Source organism: Phyllobates terribilis, unplaced genomic scaffold, assembly GCF_046119375.1.
Source record: "Phyllobates terribilis strain yellow unplaced genomic scaffold, ASM4611937v1 Scaffold_3__8_contigs__length_932513732, whole genome shotgun sequence".
NCBI lineage: Eukaryota > Metazoa > Chordata > Amphibia > Anura > Dendrobatidae > Phyllobates > Phyllobates terribilis.
Genome location: NW_027362763.1, coordinates 63,115,092 through 63,131,299, shown reverse-complemented (window position 1 = coordinate 63,131,299; position 16,208 = coordinate 63,115,092). Strand labels below are relative to the sequence as shown.

At 38.7% G+C, this 16,208-nt stretch overlaps 1 protein-coding gene across 3 annotated transcripts in view; it reads right to left on the bottom strand.

The window, feature by feature from the left end:
- SUPT3H (SPT3 homolog, SAGA and STAGA complex component) overlaps positions 1–16,208 on the bottom strand; it is a 633,482-nt gene that overhangs the window by 144,876 nt on the left and 472,398 nt on the right. For all 3 annotated transcript variants that reach the window (XM_073673939.1, XM_073673940.1, XM_073673941.1), the window contains one exon: positions 654–766. In XM_073673939.1, the coding sequence (XP_073530040.1) occupies positions 654–766 (113 nt within the window). The remainder of the gene's footprint in view (positions 1–653; positions 767–16,208) is intronic.

Genomic DNA, 16,208 nt, shown 5'->3' with positions numbered 1-16,208 from the left:
AAAGGAAAAAACGGAAGAGGAAAATCTTCCAGTCTGGAAAGGATTAATCGATTCCACGTATTAGCTAGATCTAATATTGACAAAGTGGCTAGCCGGCCGTCCACATTGGTCTATTTCAGATGTTGCGGCCACCAATCTGATAAGTATGGATTTCTATACGTCTCTGCAGGAGATAAGTGGCTGGGAGACGTGTTAAAATTAACATGCCCACTCAGCACAAGGGAGGTAACGGGCGATATCGGTTGGCCACAAAATGATTTGACAAAAAATTAACCTAATCTAATGTGTGGTTGGTTTTATAGTATTATTTATTTTTTTGATATAAAATGCCCCAAAATATCACATGGTGAACCCAAGTAGGAGGGGAGCATGTCCTGCATCGAAAAATATTTAGCAATTAAAAGGAAACCTAAAAGAAGACTATTGGTGCCCAAATAGATTCTTCTTCACCCCTGATGAAGCTCGATGTGAAACGTGCGTCGGGTGAGCTTTCTTTGATAGGTAAAGTGTACTCCATGCCACTGTGCAATACTACTATTAGGTGAACTTTTATGTGATATCACGTTCTCTCTGTTTATCTGTATGTACCTTAAAGGGCCTTATCTTAGACAGCAAATCATTCAACAAAAGCAAATATTAAAAAAACAAAATACCTGCGCCACAGTTTCATAGGCCAGATAGGTGAGTATCTCCATTGCCACGGCGTTTGGCTTAATCTCCATGCTGCTGCAGTCCAGCCAGTCTCGGAATTTGGAGGCCTTTTTAGCTGTCGGGTTACACAAAAATATTTTTATCATCCACATTACTTTTATATTGTTATCACTAATAATACAATAAGAAAGCACTAATATCCCAAAGAATATCCATGTGTGATATCCTCTATTGTAAATCCTACACATACTATAAGTCATAAAGAAGGAGGCAGCTCATTACGATGGGTGCAACCTACTTTACACCATGTCGAAATTTAACGGAAGTAATGGAGCCTAAATATTTATTTTCGCTTCTATGCGGTAAGATACAGCAGAAAGATCTACAAGAGCGAGGGTGAGATTAAACTTCATTCTTGTCTTAAATGTCCCGATCTAGAATTAAAGTAAAGTGCGGTGTAAATGCACAAAACAGTATAAAGCTGCATTTACTGCCTGGCACAACAGGTGTGAAGTACACCATTCATGTTAATAGGGTGCGAACATCGGTGGTTAGTCTGGGTCACTTAATGTCGGCCCCAATAAACCAGCAGCCATAGTGCGAAAACGTGCAACGCCATAAAGGAACAACGTCTTATCTGCAATAAATGAGGCGGATTCAACAAACAATGTCTACACGGTTACATAGATATTCAAAGAATATACAAAGAAATATATGCGGCTTTATACTGTATATGCAGAAACACATATATATATGTGTGTGTGTGTATTATAACATGTATATACATACACACAAACATATACGGTATATATATGTATATATTGGTATGTAATATATGACGTGGCCTCAAGTCAAATTGACATCAATAATTTAAAAAAAAGAATTAAAAAAAAAAAACACTACAATGTGTACAGGATAATATATTGAAAATTCTATTAAATATACATTATATATATCTATACATACTGTAGATATATATAGATATATCTATAGATATATAAAAATATCTATATAAAATTTAATTATTGCCAACATTTTTATCACTAAATGCATTAATATGAAAAACAAAGCAAAAAAATGAAAATTGACCAGCCCCTCGTAACAGAATAAGACAATGAGTCTTTTGTTAATGCATTATTATAAACCTATTTATGACAATGTTAAATTACAAATTAAAATACAATTAGTAATATGGTATTAACTTTTTAAATAATTACTATTATTATTGTTAAAGAGGGTGTCTACTACTGAACAAACCCATGTTAATAAATCCAGTGTGTTGAAAATTTTTTATTTCTAGAATATTTATATTATAAATATATATATATATATATATATATATATATATATATATATATATATATATATATATACACATACACAAGGTGGTCCAAAAGTAGGTGGCCAGAAAATAATAATATTTATTTTGATTTATATATAAAATTATATTTACTAGCACAAGCATAACATTAGTTTAGTTTAGTTTTTAAGGTTGAAGGAAGACTAAATCCATCTAGTTCAACCCATAGCCTAACATGTTGATCCAAAGGAAGGCAAAAAAAAACCATGTGGCAAACACTAAGCTCCACATTGGGGAAAAAAATTCCTTCCTGACTCCATACGACAATCAGACTAGTTCCCTGGATCAACGCCGTATCAAGGAATCTAGTATATATAACCTGTAATATTATACTTTTCAAGAAAAGCATCCATGACCTTCTTAAATTTTAGTAGTGAATCACTCATTACAACATCATGCGGCAGAGAGTTCCATAGTTTCACTGCTCTTACAGTAAAGAATCCCCGTCTGTGATTATGATTAAACCTTCTTTCCTCCAGACGTACAAGATGCCCCCTTGTCCCCGTCTCAGGCCTCAGAGTAAAAAGATCAGTAGAAAGGTCTTTGTACTGTCCCCTCATATACTTGTACATAGTAATAAGATCACCCCTAAGCCTTCGTTCTTCCAAACTAAATAACCCCAAGTGTAATAACCTGTCTTGGTATTGCAGACCCCCCAGTCCTCTAATAACCTTGGTCGCTCTTCTCTGCACCCTCTCTAGTTCAGCTATGTCTTTCTTATACACCGGAGACCGGAACTGTACACAGTATTCTAAGTGTGGTCGCACTAATGACTTGTATAGAGGTAAAATTATGTTCTCCTCATGAGCATCTATGCCTCTTTTAATGCATCCCATTATTTTATTTGCCTTTGGAGCAGCTGCCTGACACTGGCCACCAAACGTGAGCTTGTCGTCCACCAATACACCCAGCTCTTTTTCAGTGACAGTTTTGTCTAGTGTTTTACAATTAAGCATATAATTATACATTTTATTTCCTCTGCCCAAGTGCATCACCTTACATTTATCCCCATTAAAGCTCATTTGCCATTTATCAGCCCAAGCTTCTAGTTTACATAGATCCTCCTGTAATATAAAATTGTCCTCCTCTGTATTGATTACCCTGCAGAGTTTAGTGTCAACTGCAAATATTGAAATATTACTCTGTATGCCCCCTACAAGGTCATTAAAGAATATGTTAAAAAGAAGGGGGCCCAATACTGACCCCTGTGGTACCCCACTGTTAACTGAGACCCAGTCTGAGTGTTTTCCATTAATAACCACCCTTTGTTTCCTATCACTGAGCCAGTTATTAACCCACATACATATATTTTCCCCTATCCCCATTGTTCTCATTTTATGTATCAACCTTTTGTGTGGAACCGTATCAAAAGCTTTTGAAAAGTCCATATACACAACATCCACTGCATTTCCTTGGTCCAGTCCAGAACTTGCCTCCTCATAAAAACTGATCAGATTAGTTTGACAGGAACGGTCCCTCGTAAACCCATGTTGATATTGGGTCATGAGGTTATTTTTCTTCAGATACTCTATCATAGCATCTCTTAGGAAACCCTCCAGGATTTTACCCACAGTAGAGGTAAAGCTTACTGGCCTATAATTTCCAAGTTCAGTTTTTGTCCCCTTTTTGAATATTGGCACCACATTTGCTATACGCCAGTCGTGTGGTACAGACCCTGTTATTATGGAATCTTTAAAGATTAAAAATAATGGTCTATCTATGACGCTACTTAATTCCTGCAGTACTCGCGGGTGTATCCCATCCGGGCCCGGGGATTTGTCAACTTTAGTGGTTTTTAGACGCCGCCGTACTTCCTGCTGCGTTAAGCAAGTGACATTTAATGGAGAATTTTTGTGATCACTGATCATGTTTTCTGTCATGCCATTTTCTTGTGTAAATACTGTTGAAAAAAATAATTTAGCATATTGGCTTTTTCCTCATCCTCATCCACCATTTCACCCAGACTATTTTTAAGGGGGCCAGCACTATCATTTTTTAGTTTTTTACTATTTATGTAGTTAAAGAATATTTTGGGATTATTTTTACTTTCTCTGGCAATGAGTCTCTCTGTCTCAATCTTTGCTGCCTTGATTTGGTTTTTACAGAATTTATTTAATTTTCTGTATTTATTTAATGCCTCATCACTACCTACTTGCTTTAGTTCTCTTGCTTTCTTTTTGTCACTTATTGCACCCCTTACAGCTCTATTTAGCCATAGTGGTTTCCTCTTATTTCTAGCATGTTTATTCCCATAGGGTATATATTGTGCACAGGTCCTATTCAGGATGCTAATAAATGTCTCCCATTTGCTTTGTGTAGCTTTATGTCTCAGGATATCGTCCCAGTTTATTGCACTAAGATCATCTCTCAACCATTGGAAATTTGCCTTCCTGAAATTTAGTGTCCTTGTAACCCCTCTACTACACATCTTATTAAAGGATAAATGAAAACTTATTATTTTGTGATCACTATTACCCAAGTGACCCCCAACTCGTATATTTGATATGCGGTCTGGCCTGTTGGTTAATATTAGGTCTAGCAGTGCCCCCCTTCTTGTTGGTTCCTGAACCAGTTGTGAAAGGTAATTGTCTCTCAAAGTTGTCAAAAACCTATTACCTTTACTTGAACTACAGGTTTCTGTTCCCCAATGCATTTCAGGGTAGTTGAAGTCCCCCATAATAATTACTTCTCCTTGAGTCGCTGCTTCATCTATTCGCTTGACAATTAAATTTTATTCTGAACAATAATACAAAAGCCCTTAAATTTTATCAACGCAGGTGCTCAAACTGTTTTCCATTACAATTTGCACAGCTTTGAAGTCTGCCTCTTACACTTCGACAAACTTTTTTGCACAAGTCTCTTTGGGTATTAATTTCTTGAAATGCATCTCTTATGTAATTTTTCAAATCACTGACACTTTTTGGTTTTCGACTATAAACTTTGTCCTTGAGTACTCCCCAAAAGAAAAAATCCATTGGGGTCAAGTCTGGTGAACGTGCCGGCCAATCAAGTGGGCCTCTTCGGCCAATCCATTTATTAGGAAATGTTTCATCAAGATACTCGTGGACCACTCTTGAATAATGTGGAGGGGCCCCATCTTGTTGGAAATAAAGGTCATTTGAATTAGGCTGTTGCTGTAACTGGGGAACAACTTGATTCATTAGAATTTAGAGATACTTATCTCCTGTGACTGTTCCATCAAAAAATATTGGTCCTAAAAACACCAAAACTTGAAATACCACCCCAAACATTGACACCAGGCTCATTTAACACTAGAACTACCGCATGTTTCATAATACCTATAACTACCATTAGGGGTCATTTTGACCCCCATTCAAAAGTACTGACTCTGGAGTAAAAATATTTTTTTTTGCCAACAAATTAAAGAACATTTATTTTAACTTAGTAGGAACAGTGTTAAGATCAAGTACAGCAGTTTAAACGCATTTTCCTTTTACATGGTCATAGCATGTGGTGTCCAACAGTTAACACAAACAGTACTTTCTTCCACTTTCCCAGTGCATTTTCCACAAACTGGTTTGTTACAGCTTGCGCAAGTTTTAATTGTTTTGTCTTCGTTGCATCTTCCAACTCCACATTTTCGACGCTTGCGGATTTCTTGTCCTTTGTTTGTGGTTCAGACATTGCGGATGATGGGTCACTTCTTGATTCCAAATAATTCTTGCGAAGGTCTAATGCCAGCTGAAGAATGAACTCCCGTCTGCTAATTTGACTCCCAGTTGCTGTTTTATAGAGTATTGTTGCGTTTATAGCTGCTAAATCAAGTACATTACAAAACACCTGAACAGGCCATCGGCGGCTTCCAGATTTTGTAGTGTACTTTCGAGCCATCTGGTCTACTGTGTCCACTCCAACCTTTGTTTTATTGTAAAATTTTACCGTTTCCGTTTTTTTTTTCTTGTCTTTTCAAACTGCTACATCTGGGTGAAGACTACTGAGCAAAATGACATTCTTACTTGGTTTACCTTGGTAAACTGTAAGAGTGATGTCACCATTCTTCATCAGAGTAGTCTTATATGTATTTGTTCGTAGGTTTTTTGCCAAAGATGGAATCTCTTTTCTTGCACGGTTCATTGTTCCCACAATGCTTGTTCTCTTGGCTTTCAGTGTATTGGCAAGTTTCAATGAAGTGGAAAAATTATCTGTAGTAACATTTCTTCCCTTGTTCAAAAATGGATCCATTAGTTTGAGAACAATGTGTTGTGCAAGAGATCGATCAGCCGGTCGTTGTTCATCTTTTCCCAAATATGGAAACCCGTTGCAGAGGTATTTGGATTCTACGTCAGCTACCAGCCGGAATTTTATTCCAAATTTGTCCGGATTATTGGCTATATATTGGGTGAAAGGACATATTGATTTAGTTGGAAAAAGCTGTTCATCAACTGTCAGGTTTCGTCCAGGTTTGTAACACAGTATACAATTTCCAATGAAGCGATTCCACACTTCAGAAAATAAAGCAAACTTGTCATTCTTCAATGTATCAGATCGGGTGGATTTGATGTCAAATCGTACAAATCGCATCAATTCTTCGAACCTACTTCTCGGCATAGTGTCTTGAAAGAAGCGAGGACCCCAAGTACTTGACCACAAGGTTTTTACAGAAAGACCATTTGCATTATATGCACCCTCGCATATAATATTGCAATAAATGCATCAAGCTCGATTAGAGAAACTGTCCATTTATAATCTTCAAGTTTCTGACGAGCCTCCATTTCTGTACACTTTTTTATGTGGCGAAGCATAGGTTCATCAATTAGCAACCTCCATGCACTTGATACATTCCCATTGATGATCTCCCGTTTGGCATAAGGGGTGGGTCCAGCTGTTTCTCGTAGAATGTTTTGTTGGGACAGTCGGCCAGTAGATGCAGAAGCAATTGGGACAACTTCCCACTCAGTTCCATCACGACAAGTCTCTTTATGACCCACAGCAGGTGGAATGTCCACTGTACCTTTCTTTCTCCCTCCGTATCCAAAATATTGTGGTTGGGTCCCTCTTCCTCTACCTCTCCGCAATTGTGGTGTGGCCGTACATCTTGTTGACGTAGAAGGACGTCCATCATCCTCTCCAGAATCTTCGGTATCGTCAATTATATCACTGTTACTGCTTGAATCTGATTCTTCGGAAATATCATGAGGAAAATATTCTTCATCAGACACTGAGTCTATTTTTTCCTGATTTTCTTTTTCTGACTCATTTTCAGATAAATTCTGAAGACATTTCAAAATTTCATCACTTGTCAGACCCCTCTGCTTACGCATGCTTCAAATATACGTCGCAAAAAGGGACTTGTAAGATTGCAGAAGTAATAAAACGACACTGTACAAACATGCAGAGTTGTAGCTTCAACTGTAATGTTTGCTACAGAAGTGCAGACAGAAATCGCTAGAAGAGACATGGATCAAACATGTTCAGACAAGTTTAGACAAAACAAAATGCTGAATCATCCCTGATATGCAAAGACACAATTACACTCTACAACTAGGGAGAAGCACTGTGATTATCTGTATTCTGTAATATTAGGTGACTTGCCTACTGCTACTTTTATGTATGGGGTCAAATTGACCCCTTCAGTACTTATAGGTATGAATTGTAAAATCCGGGCCCCTGAAAAAATTACAATTCATTTTTGTGTCCTTAAATATACACTACCATGAATAAATAAAAGTCACAAAAACTAAAAACTAATTTGTTAAAATTTTAGAAATTATAGGAAAAATAAATAGCAAAAGGGTCAAAATGACCGCTCCGGTAGTTCTAGTGTTAATTGTTGCTCTAATGTTAAATGCATGTTCTCATTATACCAGTAAATACAATTATGTCTGTTAATATGGCCGGATAATTGGAAAGAAGCTTCATCACTCCACATAATGTTATCTAAAATTACTGGATTTTCTTCAATTTCGTTAAGCATAATCTCACCAAATTGCAGCCGCCTATCTGGATCATCCTCCAATAAACCATGAATTAGACATGGACGATAAGCTTTCAACCCAATAGATTTCAGGATTCGCATGATAGAAGCTCGTGAAATTCCCAATTCCAAAGACGCTCTTCTGTGGACTTTTTTGGACTCTGAACAAATGTTTCAGCAACAAGTTGTTTATTATCTTCTGTACAGACTGTTTTGGGTCGACCAGTTTTTGGAGCATTAAGGATTGAGCCAGTGGCATTGAATTTGTCACGAATGCGGTAAATGGTTTGTCTCTTTGGGGCTTGAGCACCAATTGTTTCAACTCAATTTGCTCTAACGGTTTCAGCATTTTGAGATTTCCAATACTCTGTTAATCTGTTAAAATCCATTTTCTTTGATCTGTATTTAAATTATTTGCCATTATGTGTAATCTGAATTATCTGAAAAGAAAACAGATTTGGGGGAGATCTATCTGTGAAAACTAGATCCCTTAGCAACCAATCAGATTCCACCTTTCATTTTCCAAAGAGTCTGTGAGGAATGAAAAGTGGAATCTGATTGGTTGCTAAGGGCAACTGAGCCAGTTTCACTTTACACCATGTTTGATAAATCTCCCCCTTCATAACCTTATTATACTTTGTCCACCTACTTTTGGACCACCCTGTATATACACTGCTCAAAAAAATAAAGGGAACACTCAAATAACACATCCTAGATCTGAATGGATGAAATATTCTCATTGAATACTTTGTTCTGTACAAAGTTGAATGTGCTGACAACAAAATCACACAAAAGTCATCAATAGAAATCTAATTTATTAACCAATGGAGGCCTGGATTTGGAGTCACCCCCAAAATAAAAGTGGAAAAACACACTACAGGCTGATCCAACTTTGATATAATGTCCTTAAAACAAGTCAAAATGAGGCTCAGTATTGCGTGTGGCCTCCACGTGCCTGTATGACCTCCCTACAACGCCTGGGCATGCTCCTGATGAGGTTGTAGATGGTCTCCTGTGGGATCTTCTCCCAGACCTGGACTAAAGCATCTGCCAACTCCTGGACAGTCTGTGGTGCAACGTGACGTTGGTGGATGGAGCGAGACATGATGTCCCAGATGTGCTCAATCGGATTCAGGCCTGGGGAACGGGCGGGCCAGACCATAGCTTCAATGCCTTCATCTTGCAGGAACTGCTGACACACTCCAGCCACATGAGGTCTGGCATTGTCCTGCATTAGGAGGAACCCAGAGCCAACTGCATCAGCATATGATCTCACAAGGGGTCTGAGGATCTCATCTCGGTACCTAATGGAAGTCAGGCTACCTCTGGCGAGCACATGGAGGACTGTGCGGCCCTCCAAAGAAATGCCACCCCATCCCATTACTGACCCACTGCCAAACCGGTCATGCTGAAGGATGTTGCAGGCAGCAGATCGCTCTCCACGCCGTCTCCAGACTCTGTCACGTCTGTCACATGTGCTCAGTGTGAACCTGCTTTCATCTGTGAAGAGCACAGGGCGCCAGTGGCGACTTTGCCAATCCTGGTGTTCTGTGGCAAATGCCAAACGTCCTGCATGGTGTTGGGTTGTGAGCACAACCCCCATCTGTGGACGTCGGACCCTCAAGCCACCCTCATGGAGTCGGTTTCTAACCGTTTGTGCAGACACATGCACATTTGTGGCCTGCTGGAGGTCATTTTTCAGGGCTCTGGCAGTGCTCCTCCTGTTCCTCCTTGCACAAAGGCGGAGGTAGCGGTCCTGCTGCTGGGTTGTTGCCCTCCTACGGCCCCCTCCACGTCTCCTGGTGTACTGGCCTGTCTCCTGGTAGCGCCTACAGCCTCTGGACACTACGCTGACAGACACAGCAAATCTTCTTGCCACAGCTCGCATTGATGTGCCATCCTGGATGAGCAGCACTACCTGAGCAACTTCTGTGGGTTGTAGAGTCCGACTCATGCTACCATTAGTGTGAAAGCACAACCAACATTCAAAAGTGACCAAAACATCAGCCAGAAAGCATTGGTACTGAGATGTGGTCTGTGGTCCCCACTTGCAGAACTACTCCTTTATTGAGGGTGTCTTGATAATTGCCAATAATTTCCATCTATTGTCTATTCCATTTGCACAACAGCATGTGAAATTGATTGTCAATCAGTGTTGCTTCCTAAGTGGACAGTTTGATTTCACTGAAGTTTGATTCACTTGGAGTTATATTCTGTTGTTTAAGTGTTCCCTTTATTTTTTTGAGCAGTGTATATATATACAGTGTATATATTTCAATTCTTCAATACAAAAAGTGAAACTGATATATTATATAGAGTCATTACAAACAGAATGATCTATTTCAAGTGTTTATTTCTGTTAATGGTGATGATTACGGCTTACAGCCAATGAAAACACAAAAGTCGTTATCTCAGTAAATTAGAATACCTTATAACAACAGCTTGAAAAGAGTTTTTAAAATCAGAAATGTTGTCCTACTGAAATGTATGTTCAGTAAATGCCCTCAATACTTGGTCGGGGCTCCTTTTGCATCAATTACTGCATCAATGCGGCGTGGCATGGAGGCGATCAGCCTGTGGCACGGCTGAGGTGTTATGTAAGCCCAGGTTGCTTTGATAGCAGCCTTCAGCTTGTCTGCATTGTAGGGTCTGGTGTCTCTCATCTTCCTCTTGACAATACCCCATAGATTCTCTATAATAGATTCTCTATGGGGTTAAGGTCAGGCGAGTTTGCTGCCAATCAAGCACAGTGATACTGTTGTTTGTAAACCAGGTATTGGTACTTTTGGCAGTGTGGACAGGTGTCAAGTCCTGCTGGAGAATGACATTTCCATCTCCAAAAAGCTTGTCGGCAGAGGGAAGCATGAAGTGCTCTAAAATGTCCTGGTAGACGGCTGCGCTGACTTTGGTCTTGATAAAACACAGTGGACCTACACCAGCAGAAGACATAGCCCCCCAAACCATCACAGATTGTGGAAACTTCACACTAGACCTCAAGCAGCTTGGATTGTGGCCTCTCCACTCTTCCTCCAGACTCTGGGACCTTGATTTCCAAGTGAAAATTGGAACTCTGGGACCATGTAGAGTGTGTCAATGACTGCCTTCTGGACATCTGTCAAGTCAGCAGTCTTCCCCATGATTGTGGAGCCTACTGAAACAGATTAAGAGACCTTTTTAAACGCTTTGGAAACCTTTGCAGTTGTTTTTTGTTAATTATTTTAATTTACTGAGATAATGACTTTTGTGTTTTCATTGGCCGCAAGCCATAATCATCAACATTAACAGAAATAAACCCTTGATATAGATCACTCTGTTTGTAATGACTCTATATAATATATGAGTTTCACTTTTTGCATTGAAGAACTGGAATAAATTAACTTTTTGATGATATTCTAATTTAGTGACATGCACCTGTAACTATCTATCTATCTACAGTTATATGAAAAAGTTTGGGCACCCCTATTAATCTTAAGCTTAATGTTTTATAAAAATTGGTGTTTTTGCAACAGCTATTTCAGTTTGATATATGTAATAACTGTTGGACACAGTAATGTTTCTGCGTTGAAATGAGGTTTATTGTACTAACAGAAAATGTGCAATCTGCATTCAAACAAAATTTGACAGGTGCATAAGTATGGGCACCCTTATCATTTTCTTGTTTTAAATACTCCTACCTACTTTTTACTGACTTACTAAAGCACTTTTTTTGGTTTTGTAACCTCATTGAGCTTTGAACTTCATAGCCAGGTGTATGCAATCATGAGAAAAGCTACTTAAAGTGGCCACTTGCAAGTTGTTCTCCTGTTTGAATCTCCTCTGAAGAGTGGCATCATGGGCTCCTCAAAACAACTGTCAAATGATCTGAAAACAAAGATTATTCAACATAGTTGTTTAGGGGAATGATACAAAAAGCTGTCTCAGCGATTTAACCTGTCAGTTTCCACTGTGAGGAACATAGTAAGGAAATGGAAGAACACAGGGACAGTTCTTGTTAAGGCCAGAAGTGGCAGGCCAAGAAAAACATCAGAAAGGCAGAGAAGAAAAATGGTGAGATCAGTCAAGGACAATCCTCAGACCACCTCCAGAGAGCTGCAGCATCAACTTGCTGCAGATGGTGTCACTGTGCATCGGTCAACTATACAACGCACTTTGCACAAGGAGAAGCTGTATGGGAGAGTGATGCGAAAGAAGCCGTTTCTGCAAGCACGCCACAAACAGAGTCAGCTGAGGTATGCAAAAGCACATTTGGAGAAGCCAATTTCTTTTTGGAAGATGGTCCTGTGGACTGATGAAACCAAGATTGAGTTGTTTGGTCATACAAAAAGGCGTTATGCATGGCGGCAAAAAAACACAGCATTCCAAGAAAAACACTTGCTACCCACAGTAAAATTTGGTGGAGGTTCCATCATGCTTTGGGGCTGTGTGGCCAATGCCAGCATCGGGAATCTTGTTAAAGTTGAGGGACGCATGGATTCCACTCAGTATCAGCAGATTCTTGACAATAATGTTCAAGAATCAGTGACAAAGTTGAAGTTACGCAGGGGATGGATCTTTCAGCAAGACAATGATCCAAAACACCGCTCCAAATCTACTCAGGCATTCATGCAGAGGAACAATTACAATGTTCTGGAATGGCCATCACAGTCCCCAGACCTGAATATCATTGAACATCTGTGGGATCATTTGAAGAGGGCTGTCCATGCTCGGCGACCATCAAACTTAACTGAACTGGAATTGTTTTGTAAAGAGGAATGGTCAAAAATACCTTCATCCAGGATCCAGGAAATCATTAAAAGCTACAGGAAGTGACTAGAGGCTGTTATTTTTGCAAAAGGAGGATCTACTAAATATTAATGTCACTTTTCTGGTGAGGTGCCCATACTTATGCACCTGTCAAATTTTGTTTGAATGCAGATTGCACATTTTCTGTTAGTACAATAAACCTCATTTCAAGGCAGAAACATTACTGTGTCCAACAGTTATTACATAGATCAAACTGAAATAGCTGCTGCAAAAACACCAATTTTTAAAAAACATTAAACTTAAGATTAATAGGGGTGCCCAAACTTTTTCATATAACTGTATCTATCTATCATATCTATCTATCTGTCTATCTATTTATCTTATATACATCCATCCATCTATCTATATATGCAGTCAGCCAACGGCTGTTGATTGGCTGTAGTGTTCACATTTTATCAGAGCAGAGCAATATTTGTAATGCTTCTATTACATGACATACTGCTATGCTGCATCTCGCTGCTGCTCACATGTTTCCATATGTCTCTATACAGTTTCCTTCCGGTGACTTTCAGTCCGTTACGCTCCTCTTCTCAGCTTTGGATTGGGATAACTTGTTCTCGTTTTGACTGCAAGAATACTGCTAGTATTTCTAGTATCCCCAAAAGTACTCTTTTATATATATATATATATATATATATATATATATATATATATATATATATATATATATATATATATATATACACATACAGTATATATATTTGTATTTTTTCTATCACAGAATTAAAATGTTTTTTAATACTATTGTGTTAATGATAAATATTTTTCATAGTTTTTTTTTATAAGATATGACCCTGATCTCCAATCATGAACCTGGACTAAAAATCTATTTTCCATGAATACACCATAGTGATCTCCTCTTTCGGACAGCGGTGATGAGCGCGGCTTCTTTGTCTTCGTGCACTACAATTACACGTGTTTGGCATGGGATAGTGGCCAGCGTGTGGTGAAGTGGACATGTAAGGCAGACCACAGCTGTCTTCGGTCTCTTGGCGCCCACTCAAAATCCTATTGTGACTTCGATGGGTACAATGGGTGACTTCTCAATATACTACACAGCGGCCGAACATCCGGATGTAGAATAAGCTAAATTCACACCGTACTATATACAAACGTCCATCTTGTCTGGCGAGGACCAGACGCGGCTCTTATTTCTGTGCCCTCTCTGTCTTTCCTCAGCTCAGCAGTTTTTGTTCTTTTTTTATATATATATTTTTCTTCTTCTTTTTTTTTTTATGTACATTTATACGGAGCCTTGATTATAATTTTTAGGTCTAAAAATGGCTTTATCGCAAACCTCTCATTTACTGGAATCGCTGTGATCTCAACTACCAGTCACTTAATGTTTTGCAGATGGAACCGGCAAAGATGCAGCCGAGCTCCAGGGGCGGAATTAAATTTAGATCGGACTGGGGCTTTGCTTTTTATTTATCCAATTTTTTTTCTCAATTTTCAAAAAGAAATAACAATAATAATAATAAAAAGAAGAAAAAAAAAACAACAACAACGACCGTCTATTATGATCCCCCGTATCTAAAGTTGTTCTAAAGACGGAATTGTCCTGGTCATGTGACCGCGTTCCGAGGGTTCTGTTCTTTACTACTGTTACTACTGTGACCTTTCCGTGCTCTTAGTCACTTCTTCACCACGGTTTGGTCAGTCCTTACTCATTACAATCCTGCCCACAATGTATTTCTAGGAACCGAGCAGTAAGTGTGTGGGAAGCAGCTCGTGCCGTCATCGTGTTATTAGACGGAGCAGTAAATTGGGGCTCTATTCAGGGCCGAATACTTGTGACAATGTGCAATTCACTCTATTCTATGATTACGGTTATTTATAGCTTTGAGTCCGGAGAAATCTCGCTGCAAACATCTTGTTTTCCACTGAGATGCTGAGTAATAAGCAGAGACGGCTCCTGCGATCTACGAAAAGGTCATCAAGAATATACAAAATAAAAAATAAAAAGCAAAAAATCCCAAAGAGTAAAAGACAGACAGTAAAAATGTGCACAAATGTCAGGGGGTGAGATACTGTAGATGTGAGATAGATAAAGACAGTAGCTATTATACAAAGAGGATAGATGATAAATCGATCGATACACTGTGTGCGGAATTATTGTATTTTTGACAATTCATTTTATTATTGGACAACTCCAGTTCGGTCGGTCAATCCGAAACGTTAATAAACCTGATACCTGAATGTTCAAGAAAGTCAAACGGTGGAGAAACAGCTCAAAATGTACAAAAATACATTTGTGACATTTCCAAAAAATATCACTGACCACTATAGTAATATAGTAATATGGCTGCCCTCATCAATAACAGCCATAAACTCCATCCATGGAGTCTTGACAATTTCTTAATCTGTTAATCTGTTGACGATCAACTTTTTTGGGCAGCAGAGTTGAAAAAAGTATTTCAATACATGACATAACTTCTGATCCAGAGACTGTTTTGTTTTATCTTTTGGTATAACTATGGTGGAAGTATCAGCTCTGGTCCCTAGATAACTCCTTTAATCATTTTAGTTACGTTTCAATAGCTTTTATTTTTTTTGAGTATATAAGGACCAGAGTTCTCTCTATACTACCAGTTGTGCTGTACTCGAGACTTATATTTGCCTCTAGTATTGACATTTGGGACTTCTCATGTTGGTTCCATATCTTGTCATTGGGGTATCACAAATATATTTTTTTCTGCTTTGTTTAAGAATGAAATATAGTAAGTTAACTTTTTAATGTATTTTAATTTTAGGTCTGTATAGAGTTGTAAGTAGAGTGAGATGATGCGGAAGTTGGGCGCCAATTGTGTGGTCGGACATAGTAACATAGTAACATAACATAGTTTGTAAAGCCGAATAAAGACTTGCGTCCATCAAGTTCGACCTGTTAGTTCTGTAATTGCTAAAGTTGATCCAGAGGAGGGCAAAAACCCCAAATGATTTAGCCAATCTTCACCTGAGGAAAAATTCACTCCCGACTCTGAAACCAGCAGTCAGAATAAATCCCTGTATCAACCTACTATTTTATTTTATTTTTAAGTATATGCTGAAATCTGCCTGTTATCTAGAAATGCATCCAGTCCCCGCTTGAACTGGTGTAGTGAATCCGACATTACCGTCTCCTCACTCAGTGAATTCCATATTCTCACTGCTCTTACCGTAAAGAACCCCTTCCTATGCTGGTGCTGAAACCTTTTCTCTTCCAGTCTTAGTGAATGCCCTCTTGTTACCGTAATATCCCTCCTTTTGAACAAATCCCGGGCAAGATCTCTATACTGTCCCCTAACATATTTGTACACATTTATTATGTCCCCCCTCAACTTTCTCTTTTCCAGGCTGAATAGTCCTAGTTTTGCCAACCTCTCTGGGTATTGCAGTCCCTCCATTCCCTTTATTAATTTTGTTGCTCTCCTTTGTACCTTTTCAAGCTCATTTATATCCTTTCTATATATTGGGGCC